The 20,339-nt window shown below is 45.9% G+C and overlaps 1 protein-coding gene across 2 annotated transcripts; it reads left to right on the forward strand.

Annotated features, from left to right (window-relative positions):
- The first annotated feature begins 10,075 nt into the window (after positions 1 to 10,075).
- Positions 10,076 to 20,103, forward strand: LOC308335186 (uncharacterized protein). 2 transcript variants are annotated; one of them, XM_080792200.1, is made up of 5 exons: positions 10,076 to 10,371; positions 17,230 to 17,330; positions 17,800 to 17,826; positions 18,056 to 18,367; positions 18,930 to 20,103. In XM_080792200.1, exons 1-5 carry the CDS (start codon positions 10,341 to 10,343, stop codon positions 19,068 to 19,070), a joined length of 612 nt encoding a protein of 203 aa, XP_080648326.1. In that variant the 5' UTR covers positions 10,076 to 10,340; the 3' UTR covers positions 19,071 to 20,103. The 2 variants fall into 2 exon arrangements, with proteins under 2 accessions (XP_080648326.1, XP_080648327.1); XM_080792201.1 differs by lacking the exon at positions 17,800 to 17,826.
- Positions 20,104 to 20,339: the final 236 nt, after the last annotated feature.

Genomic DNA, 20,339 nt, shown 5'->3' on the forward strand with positions numbered 1-20,339 from the left:
AATCCAAATGGTGTAAACTCAAATCTAAAATCCACTATCATTTAAAAGTCTGCACATATATGGGATTGGTGATTTTCTGTATCTCTCAGTTCTGCATGATGGGGTGTCCAGGTCGTCTCCATTTCTAGTTTGACGTCCAGAGATCTCTTTCCTGAGAGGAGGTAGCCAGTTCCTGAAGTTAGATTTGAACAGCTTCCTGGCGAAGTCAAGGCATGTGCCAGACTGGGGCTGCATATTCCAGCACCGGGCGCACGTAGCCTGTGTAGATTGAAAAATACTTGGTAATTTCCTAGTAGCTACTGGGTAACTTGCATGGTAGCAGAGTAAATACTTATAAATACTGGGTAGTTACCTAGTAATTACACAGTAAATACTTATAAATACAGGGTAATTACTAGGTAGTTGTCAGGAAGATACTTGGTAATTACCTGGCAACTAGTGGGTCATTCACCATGGTAAGTTCCATGTAATTACCAGGTAATTATACAGTAAATAGTTATACATACAGGGTAATTACCTAGTAGTTGTCAGGGAAAATACTTGGTAATGACCTAGTAATTACTGCATAACTACATAGTAGTTACCAGGTAATTACCTGGTAGTTACCTGGTAATTACCGTACCGTAAAATGAAGGGTTACCGAGCTTTCTTTTGCCTGAGGTCTACCTGACTGTCCCATTTCAAGTTCGCCTGAATGGTGACCCCCATAACCTTTAATAAGTCACACACTTCTAGTATGTTTTGGTCAATGGAGAGTGTTGGGAGGGCCGGTTTCTGTCTCATGCCAGTGACGTGTATGACTTTGCATTTTCTTGGATTTAGTTTCATTTCCTTGATGTCTTGATGTAACTTTATTAGCCACACCCTTCTTTGAGCCATGATGTCCACAACCCATAATTTACACAGCTCTGACTGGGCAACCTGCCATGGTGGAGATATTCACTCCTAGTGCACTTTTGTAGATGATACATGCTGAATATTTTTTGCAGTTTCATTGCAAAAAAGAAAATGCGTGTCAAGTAAATCATCTTGAATTTTTTTATTTATTATATATAATATATTAATTGCATTTTCTTTTCTTTTTTTTCAACAGAACAATACATGACAACTTAAAAATCAGACAATACAATCACTTAAAAACAAACAAAAAAAACATAGCCTACAGCATAAATACAGTATAATGAGGGCACTTAGACGGGCAACAAAAGAGTCCTTAGGGCCACATGATTCATCTTGAATTTTTGAATATATTAGTGAGTATGTACTCTTTTCAAAACTAAATTTCTCGTCACTCCCCATATGTGTTTAGAGAACCGCTTATACCCATTTGCTTCTGGTAGCATGTGAGGTGGAATTATCATTTTAGAATACAGTGAGCAATTAGCAACCATGACACCCATTGCTAGTGTAGTGATGCTTAGGAGTGGGGATTGAACCCCAGTCTCCCACTCGCGAGACCGACACACAACCTGCCAATAGGGCTTATCCCGATTGACAGGGCTGTTGTGGGTCCGGGTCTTGGCTATACATCATCATAAAATCATCATTAAAGTGTTACAAATCTTACAATTTACAATTTAGGCATTTAGCAGACGCTCTTGATCCAGAGCAACTTACATTTAAGCAAAAACAAAAGCATATAAGTTTGTCTAAAATACTATCTAAGTCGACATAAAATGCTATCTAAGGGGTCACCCTAACCCTAACCTCCCCCGGGGCAGACACCTAAACCTAACCACCCACCCTCTCCCGACCCCCAGCGCACCTCGGACCAATGCTCCTTCTGAGGGAACATAGGGCTGAGGGAACATAGGGCTGAGGGAACATAGGTATGACCCCCTTTTTTTCTGAGTGTAATTTTGCAGCATCCATTATGAATTATTTCTATTCCAAATGACATTATTTGAGAAAATGGGCACAAATGATTCCTGGCATGATTTACTACAGTAGATAGTTATGAACGCAGTATGTATGTTGTGATATTAGCATTTTGAAAATGATTGGTGAATTGCAGATAGCACTGTTCCTTCAAATGTATACACTGTTCTTTATTGAATTACTATTAGTATTAATTACTAGTGTTTAACAAAACTTAGGATAATATAGTAACAAATGGTGTGTAGTGAGGGAGACTGCTGAACTTGAGTTCTGAACTTGAGTAACCTGACCTGGAAAAAATACCGTAATTACGCAACATACAATACTACTGACATGCCTCCTCAATTCGCCCTACTTACTGTAAGAAACATGCAATACTGACACGCCTCCTCAATTCACCCTACTTACTGTAAGCACATACAATACTGAAAGGCTTCCTTAATGCCTTTGGATGCGAGTTCTTTGGCCACATGCGCACGCGCGTGCACACACACACACACACACACACATGTGCACACACATTTTGTCAAGTCACATTTGTTGAGCTTGAAGAATAGTTAATTAAAACATGTAATGTTTTCTCGTTCTCTTTGAACCACACTATGACTATGGTGTCACATACAGTGACTTCAGGTCTGCCATTATACTACCATAAATCGGCACAATCTTTCTTTCTTTTTTTTCCTTTTTTTTCTCCAGTTTCCAGATTTTCTTTGGTTAGCCTATATACAATACCACTTTTCCCCTTTGTCAGGTCTGTTGTACCCATCTTTAAGCCCATAATATATGGAGATCTGATTGATACATCTGTGAATCTATCTATCTATCTGCCTGTATCCCTTAACTCCCTTTTATACAGTACAATCCAATATGCCCATATATTTTAGAAAATAGGCTATTGGGCGGATCGGCGGTTCTGACCGACATGACGCCACGGCACCACACTCCCTCGATCGGGGTAAGCGAGTTCGCAAAGTTTGTTGATTGCGCCAAGAAGTTGATTGGTTGATTGGTTCTCGAGATACACAAAGGACAGATTAAATCACACACAGCACACATGCAAGGCACGCAAGAGTTTTTGCACACACACACACACACACACACCCACACACGCACGCATGCATGCATGTACGCACACACACACACACACACACACACACACACACACACACACACACACACACACACACACACACAGTGCACACATATACATTATATACTTTATATACAGCATATATTGTAAAGCATAGGCCTACAATATATACATATAGGCCTAGTGAATAAATGGTTCTCTATTCTCTCCAGGGGTAGGCAACTTGCGGCTCTAGAGCCACATGTGGCTCTTATAGGCCCTCTCTCGTGGCTCCCAGTTGCTACGGCAAAGAAGTATGAAAAGGAATAAGAGGTTTTCTTTTTCTTTTCTTTTCTTTTTTTTTTTTTTACATTTATTTTAATCATTATTATTGAATTTGTAGTAGGCGTAAAGTAATTCTTTCATTTTGATATTGCAAAACAATGTTGCCTATAAACCAGATAAAAATAAGAATCAAATGTAATGAAGGAAAATAGAATAGAAGAATGTATTCATGATAAGACATCTACGTCTTGTTTTCACCACCAATGCTGCTGGCTTACTGCTACAGTATACTTGACATGCTTTGAGAAATGCTTTGAGGCAAACAATAAAATGTAATTTTAAAAGACCAGAAAGACCATAAATAATTAAAGTTTGCTTTATTAAAGCAAACATATTGTGCGGCTCCAGATAGAATTGTAATATGTTTTTGGGCCAGAAATGGCTCTTCTGAGAAATGGCTCTTCTGTCTTATACTGTCTCTGTAGGCCTACTGTCTGCAGCTTTCACATTCCTTGACCTTGCAGTTAAAGCTGTGCGAGGAATGTAGAGATTCTTCGTGAGTGCAATAATCTAAATTATGTGCCAGTAAACGCAACACGTTGCACAATGACAAGATTTATTTTTGGGACGTCTTAGTTTTCCCCGTCAGACCGGCCAGTCTGTGACGTGCAGCCTCAGCCCAGTTAATTACTCATACACATGAGAACATCGTATCGACTAAACCATGTGAGAACACGACACGCTATCGCTATGTAATCGTGTGTTTCTAATCAAAGTAGAGATGCCGTTACTGAATGCATTATTCCAGCCAGTCACAATAGCTGGCACACGTACGGGGAGGGACAAGTGACAACACTTGATTCTATCGCACTTTAGTTTCTAATTTCTCAGATGTAACATCCAGTAGGAAAACCACTTTAAAAGAAAATAACCATACCATATCATCATGATGGGGCTGGATAGTAGGCTACTTGAGATCAGTTTTGCTCTTGAGTCTGGTCTTAAGACTTGACTGCTAATTTAAGAGTTGTACGGTCAAGTGTCAAAGAGTGGTAGGCCTACTGTATTTTGGTTCGGTTTTAGCTCAAAACACTTTCTGAGGAGAGCTAGCCCCTCCTCCTATGTCCAGCTTTGAGGGTTTGTGTAAACACAAACATTGTCCTAACACAAACATTGAATGCCATTGATAATGAATGGCCAGTTTTGAGTGTTTGTGCTAACACAAACATTGAATGCCATTGACAATGAATGGCCAGTTTTGTCAAAGGATCTCTGACCTTTAGATCTCCCAATGAGTGTTTTGATGACGTAAAAAAAAAGCACCGTCAAAGCTTTTGTGTTTCCATTCATTTGCATTTCCATTCATTTGTGTGAAGTCTTGACTCTGCTAATGCATGGTTGGCTACGGGAGTACAGCATTGACAGACAACCCCCTCAGACAATGAGCATAACAAAAAAAGTGACATCATCTCCAGTCTCCAACCAGCTATTTAAAGCGATCATTTGTTAATTGAGTGGTCTCAAGTTCTCTCAAGTGTTTAATTGTGCATATTGCGTATGAAGAAGTAAGTTCGGAAGTGGCTGCAGCAGGAAGTATAGACTTGCACCCACTAGATGTTAATGTTGTCGATTGTAAACCTAAACCATTCCATATGGTTTGAACCGACATGCGTGACTGTGGAATAAAAGTAGGCTATATTTTGTTAATTTTATACCAATGAAAGCAATAGACCTGTGCATACGCCTGATTTCTGGGTGTGCGAAAGTTTTCTCCTACAGTTCCTACAGTAGTATTGGAAAAAATAAGCAAAGGTAAAGGTAAATAATATTCATTTCTTTCATAAAAGCATGAGGAATGTCACACGTGCAGTTACCCCAATGAATATGAGCAGCATACATACAGTTTAACAGTTTTCAGAACAATGTATGTTGGATGTATCAGTGGTTCTCAATGTTTCCCCACAATGATATGTACCGTATTTGGTCATGGACCCCCATCTCAAAATATTTATTTATATATTCAAAGAATTGCATTTATTTTCACAATTTTCAAAAATAATAGCAGATTTACAAGCTCATAGCTATGAGCTTCTATATCTGTATATCATGCAGGTAAAAGATCACACCTGTGTGAAGTGAGGGGCGCTAATATATTAAAGTCTAACTCATGTTGCTATTATTTGGTGATGATGTAAAACAAACGGTGACAAAACAAACATTAAATTGTCAATGGCGTTTTTATAACAAACATTGAACTAAAAACAAACATTAATTTCTGTCCATTGTCAATGGCGTTTTTAAAACAAACATTGAACTAAAAACAAACATTATACCTGTATGGGGCTAGCGCCCCTCAAATATATACACAAACCTGCAGAATAAGTAATTATGTTACCATCCTTTTTCCTTTTAGACAAGAAAACTCTAGTCTAGAGCAACGTATAAAATGACATACTGGCATTATACTGTAGGATATGTTGTCATCTCCATTTTAGCTCTTTGATAACAACTTGTATTTTCTATCCTCACAGGAAGAAGCCTCCGGTACAATATATTCCCTGCGAGATCGAAGGCTGTGGTACTGTCTCAGCCCACCCACGCTACTTACAGGTCTACTGTCCTATGCACTGTAACCATGACAACCTTCCTTTAATTATCATTCCACTGTGTGGAATTTGAAACTGTACAATGCGGAAAGGGTTTGATGAAAACATTTTTTTGGATGGCAGTCACGATAACCAGAGCCCAAACCGGTTCTAAGGGCTTTTCACCACCACGTAAATTATTTTCCCCATCAATCAATCAATGTTATTACCTTTCAGATCAGACAGATTACATCTGTAAACTCCGGTAGAGGTATATACCTGTGACACCCTCACACCGCAGTTTACTCACAAAACCACAGTTTAAGCTATACTTCCCTATGAGCCCTGCTAAGCTAAGAGCTCTGCCTGCTTGTTCTTCTGGTTCTTCCTCAATCCCAGCTCATACATTTCTTTACTTTATTATTCAGTATAGATAAAAAGTTCGATAAAGGAAGCAGATTTGCACTACTGTCCCGATGTCCCGATTCCTTTTTTTTGTCCTGATCCGATCGTTTGATTTTGAGTATCTGCAGATACTGATTTTTCCTGATGTGATAAATATATATTTATAGAACACTTTTATGCCATATCACAATAGTACAATATCCAAAATCACACACACAATATTCAGTCTAATATCATGATATGGATATAATAGTGATAATTACTAGGGAAGTTCCGATCACGTTTTTTTTGCTCCCGATCCGATCATTTGAAAATGACGTGATCGGCCCTGATTTCAGATCGAGCAGTTTTTTCTTCTTTTTATTTTGGGAGGACAGATCACAGACCAGGTTCATTAGAATACCACATGTCCACATCCAATATCAGGAATTTGGAATGGCCAACCGAAAAAAACTATTCTATTTAGGGCAGCCATTTTTATATAATGTCTCTCTTAGTCTTTTCACAGAAAGGGTAGACATTCCAAGGATTGGATCAATAGGGCTGTTTCTTCCAATGTCTCACATGATGGCCTTCTTAATTCTGCTTAATGGAAATAAACAAAACAGATCCTTTCTTCTCTTTTTCTTTGAAAAAGCTCAAGTAATAATAAGCAGCCAACAGTGAGATGGACTAGATAATGAATGAATGAACGAATGAATGAATGAGTTTATTTCGAACATTATTTGAAAACAAATACATTAAAACAAAACTGAAACAAAAAAATACACCAACAATGTCTGAAAAGAAGTAGGATGATGTATAAAACTTATTAAACCCCAACCCCCCTTTTGCTTTTACCCATATAACTTTAAAAAAATATAGCCTATGTATTATTATACACATACATTTACAAGAACCCAATTCATCGTTACTTAAAGAAAGATAATAGAACAATTAAAAACAATCTCGGCAATAACAGAAATAAAACCAATACAACTGGTAAAATAATATATAATACATTGTATCAAACTGTGAACTAATTAAGTAGGCTACCATGTATTTAATGTGTATAACTGAATTGAGCTGAAATGATCTGCATGTCACACCACAGTGTTCAACACCACGCAATCACACATCAGTTAACTTTACTTCAATTTACATACATTTGTTTTAAGCTCATGGAATTTCCACAGTTGAAAGTGTGCAAACAGCCCACTAATGATGGCATCTGTAAGAGAGATATGAGATGAGATGACATTTACAGGCATAGCCTGTTCTCTGTCTCCCCCCTATGGACAGTGTGAGATCTGCGGTTTCACCTGCCACCAGACTCAACCAAGCCCCCAGTAAGGCTATCCAACGTTGAAGCTGCCACTACCTACTGGCGAAAAGTGGAACTTCAGCACTTTCATGGAGGTGGACGGACGTTCATGACGTCATGTGCGTAACGTGCATCATCCCAGGGCCTCAAATTTGAGGTCCGGGCTTAACTTCCGCTCACTCGAGCCATTGAGTTATAATTGTACCGGCAGTCTTCCGGGTGCTTCAAAACGCCACTGAGCATCTTCCATTGAAATGAATAGCGGGGGCGGGGCTAACGCTCTGGTTCGGTCTCTATCCTTTTATTACGCTCTCAACTGGCACATGAAGAAGCCATGATGCTGTCACTTTCTACCAGTTTTCCTCATTGCTGAAGCACTGGCAGCCCATGCAGGCGCACTCATCACCACCCTACCCAGGTCCTATAGAGACTTTGGCGCCGCGGTAGCTTCACCCACCCAGACCCCTGTTACCCAGGTGACCCTGGAGGGCCTTCTGAACAGACCCCTGTTACCCAGGAGACCCTGGAGGGCCTTCTGAACAGACCCCTGTTACCCAGGAGACCCTGGAGGGCCTTCTGAACAGACCCCTGTTACCCAGGAGACCCTGGAGGGCCTTCTGAACAGACCCCTCGCCCCACTTCAGCCGCGCCGTGGTCCCCCTCACCACTCAGAATCAGAAAGACGCATCTCAGACCCAGGTCCTCCAGGTGGCTTATGTGTGTGATGCAGATGGGGCAGCCACAGGAGAGCTCCACTTTTCTGCAGCTGACGTGGCGGCCCACCTCCGCTGCCAACTCCCACCTCTCCAGCAGCAGCCAAATCCAGCTCATTCAACTGACCGCCCTGCCTGCCTCCTCCTCCTCCGACACCCACCTCCCACCCTGCTGACCCTCAGCTCTGTCACCACCCTCTCTCCCTCAGGCCTGCGGGTTGGGTTGGGTTGGGTTGGGTTGGCTGGCGGGGAGGAGCAGCCGCGCAGTCAGCCAGGGAAGAGGTGGTGTGGGAGCGGGTAGCGGGCGGCAGGGAGCAGGATATCGGGAAGAGGGTGTCGGAGTGTGACGAGAGAGTGAGGGAAGATGAAGGCATGATTTGGGAGAGGGGTAGTGTGAGGCACACGGACAGCTGGCCACCTGGATGGCGTGGCGTGGTGCTAGAGTTCGACCGGCCGAAAATCTATATAGAAAGAGAGAAAAATAGATATTGAAGTGAAGTTTACCTTACTTTGCTACTACAGGGAAAACATGCACATGTACGTCATGTTACTATTTTTTTTTACTCTTTTGATTGCTCTTTCTTGCACTCTATTTTGGTACAGTAGAAAAGAATAATGTTAAGAGCAGTTTAAAAGCAACAAGGCAAACAAAAGCAACAAGGCAAACATATCATATCCAAACATATACGTATAAAAGTGCAAGAGCATCAGGGGGACTGAAAGGCTTGTGAATATAAAATGTTTTGAGCCATGGACTTAAAGCTCTCAACGTAGGGGGCAGACCTGACAGCAAGAGGATTGCTGTTCCAAAATGTAGGAGCTGCGAAAGGCACGGTTGCCCCTGAGCCTGGAATTGTCGCTGGAATTTCTAGGAGTCGTCTGTCTGCTGACCCGAGGGTCCTAATGGAGGAGGGATATGATAGGAGGTCAGAGATGTAGGAGGGGGCCAGTCCGTTCCATAGGCAACTGGTGGCCTATGGGCTGAACTGGCCCGCCAGCAATAATATCTGTCCGGCAGATTATTTTGTCGTTTCTAATATCTGATTGTCTGATACCCCAGATGAAGAATGCTTCTATTCAATGCAAAGTGAGGGGTGCACCCCTGGCCCTCACTTTGAGCACAGATCACTTTATGAGCATTAATATTAATATAAATACTATTTTATTAGTCTCTGTCTATAGCCTTAGACTGAAACTAATAAAATAGACTATAAGGAGTCAGAGACTCTAAGGAGTCTTCCTTAATAGTTTTATGTACTTTCATGAGAGTAAACAACAGGCAGACGTTTCACTTTCTCTCTATAGAAGAAACATTTGGGAAATGCACTTAGGCCTATGTCCTTGTCTATGTCTAAGAGAAATGCTTTCTATACGGCACTGCTATTTTCCAAATAAAATAAACATTATATAATATATATAATATATAATACAAAATATATATTATTTTTTTTAATGCATTGTTTTTGTTAATCAAAAACAATGCATCAAATACTTATAGTAATCTTTTCTATTTCAGTGGAATACCTAGGCCTACAACTTTTATATCAAAGTCTTGGGTGGCAATGCAAACATTGGCAATAAAAACATACAAATGATGATGTATTGTCTTAATATCATCAACACGTAGCCTACAGATGACATTTATTTTTGCCTGTTTAACATACTAAGGTTATAGGTATAAAAAGATCTCACTAGTAAATCATTTGAATGGGAATTGGGGGTGGGCCACACTGTGACGTTAAATGTCCTGTGCTGTGCGTCCCCTAAACCCGCCCCTCTCCCAGCTAGGCTTGCGGAACCAATTAAATCCCACTGCCCCGTGCGTTGCGTCGCTTGTCAACAACGACAGGACCAGGACATGTTTCATCATGTTTCATTGACAACGCGAGGGGACGGCACCGCGAGCGGGCAAATTTTGACTTTTGAAAAGACCCGATTGACGTGTGTATAGACCAAAATTACCGGATTTTCTAAATTCATGCCGCGGAGGGAGAATCACTTTCTTGTTCCATCCAACTCACTCTCACCGCGGCTTACCGTGCACATACACACACACAGACAGCACCTAGCCAGAGCCAGGCTCCACTGCTCCAGCACTAATGGCAGAACGAGAGCAGCGCATAACTGGAGGTTACGCAGTAACCGTGGTTATATTAGGGATATGAGTGAAGCGATTCACTATGGGAGCGCTCCCTCTGAGCGCGAGACACAGAATAATTATTAATAAACTCACATTCTACTAGTCGAATGGGCCTTTGCGACATGCCGTATTCCGTCACCTCCCCGGGTATAACCGGCGAAATACGCGCATGCGCACTAATTCGGTGAACATTTTCCTTCTGCCGTAACAAGCTAGAAGGGTATCTTGGTGAATCGCTTCACTCATATCCCTAATATAACCACGGTTACTGCGTAACCTCCAGTTATATAGCGGAATATTCGCTTCAGCGATTCACTATGGGAGACTTCATAAACTCCCTTCACCATATCACTGACGTGACACACCCATCCGACAGGTATACCTCCGTGGCCACCTGCGTCCCTGACACAGTGACCACAACCAGGATTCGGGAAGACAGGCAGACGAAGGCCACCCGGGTCACCGACCCGCTGGCCATGTCCCTACCTAGTGAGGCGCAGACAGCCCAAAGGCCGTCTAGAGCACCTCAGGGCTAACTGGGCTGATGGTCTTGGACCACCTCATGGCTCCAGGGCCTAAACCTATGCCCCAGGCTCTGGGCTAACCTAAGTTACCTGAACCAGGGCCTACCTATGCGAACCGCCGCGTGCAGACGCGACACCAAGGACAGCATGAGCCAGAGCCGGCTCTGCTACGTCCAGGTTATAAAACCTCGCAAACGTCGACGGGGACGACCAACTCGCCGCCGTACAGACGTCCTGTATCGAGACACCCTTGAACAACGCCCAGGATGCCGCCACGCCCCTCGTGGAGTGTGCCCTCAGGCCATCCGGCGGGGGTGTACCCGTACTAGCATAGGCCAGTTGAATGGCTTCCACAATCCACCGGGAAAGCCGCACCTTCGTGACAGGTTTACCTATCGCCCCAGCGCCCCATGCCACAAACAGCTGGCTACCCTGCCTCAAGGGAGCTGTTTTCTGCATGTATATCCGTAACGCCCTCACTGGGCATAAAGAGTGTAACTTCCTATCCTCCTCCCCCGCATGAGGAGGTGGATGGAACGACCCCAGATCAACAGGAACACTCCGAGCGAGAAAATTCTTAGGCACAAAGGCTGGGTTCGGTTTCACCGTCACCCTAAGTCCATCTACACTGAAGAACATGCAGTCCGCACTTACAGACAAGGCATGCATGTCACTAACCCGCTTAGCGGTCGTCAGCGCGATCAACAGAGCGGTCTTGAGCGATAGGAACTTTAGCTCCACCAACTCCAGAGGTTCAAACGGCGCCCCCATAAGAGCGTCCAGAACCAGAGATATGTCCCATGGCGGAGCCATAGACCGAGAGACCGGACGTGCCCTGTTCGCGCCCTTCATGAAGCGACGTACTAGGGGGTATTCACCCAAGGTCTTCCCCTCAATACCTATGTGACAGGACGAAATGGCTGCCAGATTGACCTTCACCGTGGAGAAGGATTTTCCGTCGTCCAAGAACTCCTGAAGGAAGGTCAGAACTTCCTTCACCGAGGCCAGGTACGGGACTACTTGCCCAGGCCTCTTCAAACACCACCGTTCGAAGACCCGCCAGGCTACATCGTACTGTTTTCTGGTCGACTGGGCCCTAGCTCCCTGAATAGTCGCTATGACGTTAGGAGGTAGGCCCTCATCCTGCAGATTCAACCTCTCACGGGCCAGGCCCACAGGTCCAGCGCGTGCGGTTGGGGATGGAATATTTCGTGTCTCACTTGAGTGAGCAGGTCCGCCCGCAGCGGGAGCTGCCAAGGGCGGTCGTACAGGAGCGGAGTTATCTCCGACCTCCACGACCCCCATGACGGAGCGATCAGGATCAAGGTCAGGCCCTGAGTCCTCACCCTGTTTAGCGTGGGAAGGATCAGGGACAGTGGGGGGAACGCATATAGCAGAGACCGAGGCCACCCGTGAGCTAGAGCATCCAAGCCCAGAGGTGCCTCCCCCCCGATAGAGAAGAACAGGGGACATTTCGTGTCCTCTGTCGAGGCGAACAAGTCCACCTCGGGAGTCCCGAACCTGTCCCAAACCTGTGCCGCTACCGCGGGATGTAGAGACCAGTTCGCATACCTGAGCGGACCCCTGGATAGCAGGTCGGCCCCTGCATTCAGGAGACCTGGGACGTGACATGCCCTGATCGAGAGGAGGTGCTCGTCGCACCACAAAATCAGCTGGCGTGCTAGCATGTGCAGCTGGCGTGACCTGAGTCCGCCCTGTTTGTTGATGTAGTACATCGTCGTAGTGTTGTCCGTGCGTATCAGCACGTGGCAACCACGTAAAAACCGCTTGAAACGGTGTAGAGCTAGTAGAACCGCCATTAACTCCAAATAGTTTATGTGGGCGGTTCGGAGGCCGGCGTCCCATGTCCCCCTGGCCGTCCTCCCATCGAGGGTGGCACCCCACCCCGATAGACTCGCGTCCGTAGTGACCACCTTTCTGGAGAGGACTATCCCCATGGGGACGCCCTCTGTTAGGACATTTTGACCATTCCACCATTTCAGAGCCAGCACACATTCCGCTGTCACTAGGACCCGTCTGTGTCGCTGACTGCTGGGGATCCGCAGAGATCTCAGCCATGCCTGAAACGGTCTCATATATAACCTGCCTAGGCGTACCAGGGAGATGGCCGAGGCCATGAGGCCCGCCATCCTCAGACAAGTTCCAAACGCAATCTTGTGACCTGTTCTGAAAAGAGTCAAACATGCACGGAATGACTTGACTCTCTCTTGACTCAGCCTGGCCGTGAAAGAGAGAGAGTTCAGTGTTATGCCTATATAGTCTATTATCCGTGCAGGCACTAAAATACTTTTCACGTGATTTATGCTGAAACCCAGAGAAGATAGGAGACTCACCACTAGTTGAGTGTGGGACAGCGTCTCCGGTGGTGAGCTCGCGCAGACCAGCCAATCGTCTATGTAGGTTGCGATGCGGACCCCCTGCCGTCTCAGTGGAGCGATGGCGGCTTGTGTGCATTTCACGAAAACCCTGGGAGAGAGGGACATCCCGAACGGCAGCACCATGTACTCGTATAGCTTCCCCTCGAAACCGAAGCGCAGAAACTTCCTGTGCGGTGGATAGATAGGGATGTGAAAATAGGCGTCTTTTAAATCCACGCTGGTGTACCAGTCGCCCTGGCGCAGAGAACGCACTAGCGAGTCCGCTGTCAGCATCTTGAAGCGGAAAGTTTTCATGTGTCGATTGAGAGCACGGAGGTCTAGGATAGGCCTTAGCCCCCCCCCCTTTTTTGGTACGAGAAAGTATCTTGAATAAAAACCCATCTTGCTCTCGTTCGTGGGAATCTCCCTGATGGCTCTCTTGTTTACCAAAGAGACTATCTCCGATCGTAGTACATCCGCCGCCTGACCACTCGCGTGTGACATAACAATCTTCTCGAACACGGGTGGTCTCATTGCAAACTGTAGCTTGTATCCGCGGGCGATGGTGCGCAGCACCCACGGAGATGCACCAATCTGTTTCCACTGTTCTAAATGTAGAGCTAGTGGATTCTCTATAACTACTGGAGAATTTTTCTGTTGTACTATGCTGCCCCCTGTTGGACAGGGGCTGGCAGCGGCCTGACTCACCTTGTGAGATGACACAGAATTCTCCGCCACCGGCCTGGCGCTCATTGATGGTGCAATGGCGCCCTCTGGTGGCGGGGGCGACCAATCCTGGAAAATTTGGCCGTGACGGTGCCAGCAAGTGACAGGTCTGAGGCTGTGACCTGTCACTTTGTTGACACGTCCCCCCACACTTCCCGAGAGCCGCAGTGGCTCTCTTGAAGGTGGGTTCATGACCCTCTGGGTTCGGGTTTGTATTTGGGTTTTTTGTTTGTTTTTTATTTTGCAATATTTTATTACAGAAAAAACATCCACAGAACATTTTGCAATATGACATTCTTGTACATTTACAGAATATTTCACAGTGTGGAAATTGTGTACACTCTGAACACCAACGTCGTCTACTGCGATCCGGTGTGAGCACAATTTTAACCTCTTTGGAGGTGGTCCGCCGGCGAGGTCCGAGACCACTCCCGACGGATTCAAACCCAGAACCAGGGGTGCTGGGGGGCTGGCCCTCTGCGGCCCCCCGAGGCAGGGCCAGGCCTGCTATTTATTGCGGCCACGCCCGCGTCCACGTCCCCTGAATCCGCCTCTGCGTGATGGGGAGTTCTGGCGGCGGCGGTCGTCTCCACGAGGCGTTCGCTGTCTTCCACGGGTCTGGTTGAATGCACGTGACCCCTCCCCTCTCCCCGTGAACGGGGGGGTGCGGGAGGACGGACGCTCATTGCGGACTCTCCAGGCCTGACGGCTGTGCCTCTCGGCAGGCTGGCGAGCAGGAGGAGGCGGGGCTGACTGAGCAGGTCTACCCGGGCGGGGGAGGTGGCTCCCCGCTTCGGCTTGCCGTTTCTGCTCCTCTCCGGAGGCGATGAGCTTGTTTAGAGCGTCGTGGAACAGGCCCTCATGGGTAATGGACCCTCTAAGCATTACAGAGCGGACGTCACCTGGGTTTGGAATTGGAAACACGTCCAGCCATCTCACTCTTTCTTGTTGGACTGCGTTGGCCATGCCTCGTCCAACAGCCTCCGTGACGGTCAGCGTGAGCTCTATGATCTCATCGACGAGGCGTTGGGCCTCGGCCAGTTGGTCCGGAGTGGGAGCTGCACCCGCCTCGGCCAAGAGCATCGATAGGGAGCCCTGCAGTAGGGCCCCTGCGTTGGCTGACTTGGCAATGGTCACCATGTTGTCGTAGAGGCGGTTGAGAGCTAGCGAGGCGTCCTTGTCTTTCTTGTCAGGGAAAACCGGGTCCCTATCCATGGGGAAGTAGTGAGGGCTGTGAGGGTTCACCAGGTACCCTGCGGTGGCCCTGTCTATTTTTGGGAGTCCTAGCAAGCCCACCTCGTTGGCGAGCTCGGTGTCTAGGGCCAGCCCCCGACGGCGCTGTTTCTTGGCGTCAGAGGCAGGTTCGGCCCAGGTGTGGGTCAGTACGCTTTTAAAACCTCCGGCGAGCGGCAGCGAGTCTTTAGGTGGAGGCTCGGTCCGCACGACTCTGCGGCATTGCCAGCCGTCCTCTGGCGGCAGGCCAGGGTCCTCTTTGGGCCAGTCTCGCCCGCACCTGACCGCTGCTGTTCTGTATAGATCCAGCAGCTCGGTCTCTCGCTTACGCAGCTCGGCTGTAGGTGGATTGGCCTCTGGTGGTGCGATGGCGCCCTGCACGGGCGCCACTTCCTGTCCAGCAGGGGCTGCCTGTTCGGCCGCCATAGCAGCTGCTTGGGCGTCGACGGCCGGAGGGTCCTCGGCCCGCTGCTCTCCGTCCACATCAACATATTCCTCCTCAACAATGACGTCGTCGTCGTCGTCGTAGTCGGAGTCGTGGACCTGGTCCAGCACTTTATAGTGTTGGTAGGAGGGAAGGCCGGTCTCCATGTCGTCGCCTTCGTCCCCGTCTCCGTCCCAATCATGGTCGGCACGTGGGGTGTGGGTCAAGGGCGGGAAGTCCTTGTCCATGTCAAAGACTGGGGGGGTCTTGGCCATCGCTACTGGGGCCCCCTGGGACTCGGAGTGCCTAGACGTGGAGGCTACTTCGTCTGGTGGAGGCCTACTTACCGTGGCCGACGCAGTGGAGCGGGGCCTGGCGCCTTGCCTGATGAAAACATCTTTCTGGTCATTATTATTATAATCAGCAGAGGGTAAGGGGATCCCTGAGCTCATTGGTACACACGAGGGACTATGGCTAGGCCGTGTGTTATTTACCGTGGCGGGGCCTGCACGGCATCCATCTTGTGCGTCTTCGAGCAGACGCTCCTCGAAGTCATCATAGTTTTCGTCGTTGTCGCGCTCGGGGGACTCGTATAACTTCCGTACACGGGTCAAACGGCGCCAAAGGTTGCGTTTGTCCATGTTCGCGCACTTAAGACATTTATCCGGAAAATCTAGGGCCTCTTCTGCGTGGTCGAGGCCCAGACAGTAGGCGCACAAGTTGTGCTGGTCCCATCCGGACATGGAGTTGCCGCAAGAGCGGTTCTTACATGTCTTTTGTTGCATCGGGTACTTGTCGCCTTGATAGCGGCGGGCTGAAGCTCTAGAACAACTCCGTTCAGACATGCTGCTGTGGTTACAGTACACTAGCAGCTAATAGGTACAGCAACGGAGATAAACGACACGGCTTGTGCAGCACGAGACAGTGTATGGCTTATACAGCAACCCGAACAAAAAGGCTAGAAGCTATCGCTTATGCAGCGGGGCTAACTAGTTAACAAAGGCTAGGCTTATACAGCAGCTAACAGGCTAGAAGCTATCGCTTTCACAGCGGGGCTAACTAGCTAACAAAGGCTATGCTTGTACAGCAGCTAACAGGCTAGAAGCTATGCTTTCACAGCGGGGCTAACTAGCTAACAAAGGCTTATACAGCAGCTAACAGGCTAAGCAGTTTTAGCTTACACAGCGAGTACTTACTTAGCGATAGAAGTCTTAAATTCGTGAGCTTATATCACCGAGGTGAGATCACCGATAAAGGAACCTCGCGGTACAGGTCGAATTGCAGACCCGTCCTTATTGAGATTAATTGTTTTATTTAACCAATATCGGAAAAAGGATCTCAGTGATATGAAAGCTTGTGTCTCACGAGCAGAAGAAAATCGAATTAGTGCGCATGCGCGTATTTCGCCGGTTATACCCGGGGAGGTGACGGAATACGGCATGTCGCAAAGGCCCATTCGACTAGTAGAATGTGAGTTTATTAATAATTATTCTGTGTCTCGCGCTCAGAGGGAGCGCTCCCATAGTGAATCGCTGAAGCGAATATTCCGCTATATAACGATAGACGTGCTAGACATGCTTGTCCCCAGCCGCTCTCAAACGGGAAGAGCTGTGGATTTGGCCAGATTATTACTTGATGAATGTACTCGTCTTCTTGACCTTTATGTGAGTATACCAATGTGTTGCCCCGGTCTACAGGCTATATAGGCCTACTCTATAGCATTTTTCTTAAATAACCTAACTGTTTGTTTTTCCCTGGCTGTGTGATGGATACCCTGTCCCGTTACATTCCAGAGCAGGCCTGCCTAGTGCCTATGTACATGCGCTTGTCTTTTTTGTAAAGAGCTCTGTAGCACTGTAGCTTGTTGTCTCTCGCAGATCGGCTATATAAAACTAAAACGCGACGCGTGTTGCAAGAGGTGTGTCTGGCTGTCTGCTTCGAAAGCCGTTATGCTACTTTGGCATACACTGTTCACTTTGCATCACAAGTGTTTGCTGTTTTCTATGTAGCCTACTGTAGTAGATGGAGTGATGATACTGCAGTGCATAACTCATTTACTCTAAGATCACCTCCCACTTCCCGAGGGGGGTTCAGCGTTTCACTCTAATGGAAAGAGTGTAATTGATTTTCCAGCCAGAAGCGTTTCTACATCACAGGACAGTGAGGACACCTTGAACTTCTCTTAAATAATCCATATAATCAATATCATGAATGCTTTTTAGTCTCTTATTCATAATTGATATGTGGCTAAATTAAGGATATAAGTGGAAGGCCATGTGGTTGGTCATAGCATTGGTTCCCGTGCTATGAATCAGCCCAATATAGGCTATAGTATACTCCTCTCCTTCATCCCTTGTTTTCTCTCATCTCCTCTGCTGTCCCATTTCAGAAGGAGAAGGAGAGCTTCTTGTCCGACCACACCCCAGAAGAGGGCCGCATTGTGTCCCTATCCCCAGACAAGCAGGAGCCCCGCATAGAGGAGCGGGTGCAGCTCCTTCACTCGGCTCTGCGTCAGTGTCTCGGACTGCTTCACTGTCTCATCCTGAAGGAAGAGGAGGAGATGGGCGAGCTGGAGGGAGAGTACGAAACTCTGAGGAAGAATGTCCGGTCCCGTCTGGAACACTTACTCCATAGCACCAGGGTTTTGGTGGAGACAGATGGCACAACTGTAGAAATCACCCCGGATCACCAGTGCAATGAGGTATAGATTTAGTTGTTGTTGTACACATACAGCTGAAACACACATTTAGCTAGCTTGTATATAGCATATACAATTAAGTGGTTTAGAAGCTCCCACAGTTGAAGAATGGGTTTAATTAAAATCAACTGTTTTATATTAGACCTTGGCAATGTCCTTTGGTGATCCAAAGGACAGGGATAGCGTGCATACAGATTCTTATGCAGTACACTCTGGTCTCATCATCAAGTATAAGAACAGTTACTTAATATGCCCAATGATGAAATAATAATGACTATGAATTATTATCAAAACAAGTCCTTTGGCTTCTTATTGTTTGTAAGGATTCCTTGTTTTGAATAGAGTGGAAATGCTAGGAAAAGAAATGGGATGAAAGGGTGAGACATTAAATTAACTCTTAAAGATAATTAAATCAACAGTTTTATCTCCTCATCGTTGTTTTTCTCAGTAGGCCTACATTGATGGTTTTCCAGTGTTATAACAAAACTCACTATAGCCACACTGGAGGGACACCCTATGTTATGCTTTCACTCATCAGATTGCTTGTCTGTTTACCTACATTCAGGAAGTTGACGGTATGATGGGGTCTTTTGCCATTAAAATGTGGACCCATCGAGTGCTGCTGGAGCTGATCCACTGGGCCGACCATGCCTCACAGACCCTTCACGTTTTACACACACAAAAGGCAGGGACGGGAGAAGTCTAACTGCTGTGTGTTCAACACCATCGAAGGACTGCCTCAAAAACCTAACACAGCCAGCTTTGTCTTAACAGTAGTACATGCATTTAAAAAAGATCAATGTTATGAATTGAATATACTCTGTGAATGCTGGAAGTACTGCTCAACTAATTTCATGACTAAGCCCCCTTTTAACAAAGTCTGCAAGTTAGCTTTGCCCAGACATTGGCATTTCCCTAGCAAGTGTTAAAATGACCTGTAGTTTGCCACAGTCGGCTATTCTTTTGAAAAAGAACAGCGTGTGCAAATGTTTGGTCGCATAAAGGCTGGCGTACTTTGTGCTGTGGCTGACTGACTGAGACTGGTTGAAACATTGTTGTTTTTTGTTTCATATACATTATATTTATTTTTATTTAAATTGCTTTAATCTGTGATGGCATATTGTTGGTGTGAAATATGAAGGGCCTTATAGTTCAAATGTTGTAAGGTTGTTCAAAACCTGCTGTTACTAACACTAAACTAACTGCTACTTACCAAAAAAGAGTGGGCCTAATACATGACTGATAAACTGTGACTTCACTTAAATGCAGCTGAATCTGTAGTCATGGCAGATGAAGCTGCATGGTTTATCGTGCAGCTTTAATTGTACTGCATATAATCCAAGTAATTCCAACTCAAACCCAATATGTAGCATGTGTTCATGTACAGACTAACAGGTTTAGGTTTGTTAAAAACTGTGATCATCACCCATCTATGTTACTGGAGGTTGTTTTGTGTATTCAGATACATGAATGTGCTGCTATATAGTTTAATCACAATTCACCTGTTACATTAATATTGCACAGTAGCACTGTGTGATCTGTAGCCAAAACTGTGTCACATACTCTGCACCAAAACCCCACTGATATGTAAAATGAAAATATATCTATATTTATCTAACACTACATAGATAGAATGCTGGGATGAATGTGCTGTGACTTGATAGACCTACTGGTTTAGATTTTTTTTTAATGCCACATTTTACATTCATGTGAATCATTATCTCTCTGTAGATTGATTGGATGTGCGGTGATTGGTGAAGATTAAAACTGTCATATCCACAAAACGTCGACTGAATTCACTCCTTCAACTAGCAAGAGAAAAAACACGGTAATAACGTCGTGACTTCAAATGTGCACACAGTCCCTAGGAGCGTGCGTGCCTTTGAAATCCAAGGCACACAGATTGTTGCCTTTTTTTTTTACAGTCATAATTCTTTATTATAAATGTACCCCATTTTATACCAATAGATAGATT

This window comes from Protomyctophum bolini (genome assembly GCF_963924005.1).
Source record: "Protomyctophum bolini genome assembly, chromosome: 20".
Lineage (NCBI taxonomy): Eukaryota > Metazoa > Chordata > Actinopteri > Myctophiformes > Myctophidae > Protomyctophum > Protomyctophum bolini.

Excerpts from the sequence above, each read along its gene's own strand:
- LOC308335186 (XM_080792200.1), top strand. The coding sequence starts at position 10,341 with ATGGCAGAACGAGAGCAGCGCATAACTGGAG. Across the intron at positions 17,331-17,799 it reads CTCGTCTTCTTGACCTTTAT|CCAGAAGCGTTTCTACATCA; the intron begins GTGAGTATACCA and ends TTGATTTTCCAG. Across the intron at positions 17,827-18,055 it reads CGTTTCTACATCACAGGACA|AAGGAGAAGGAGAGCTTCTT; the intron begins GTGAGGACACCT and ends GTCCCATTTCAG.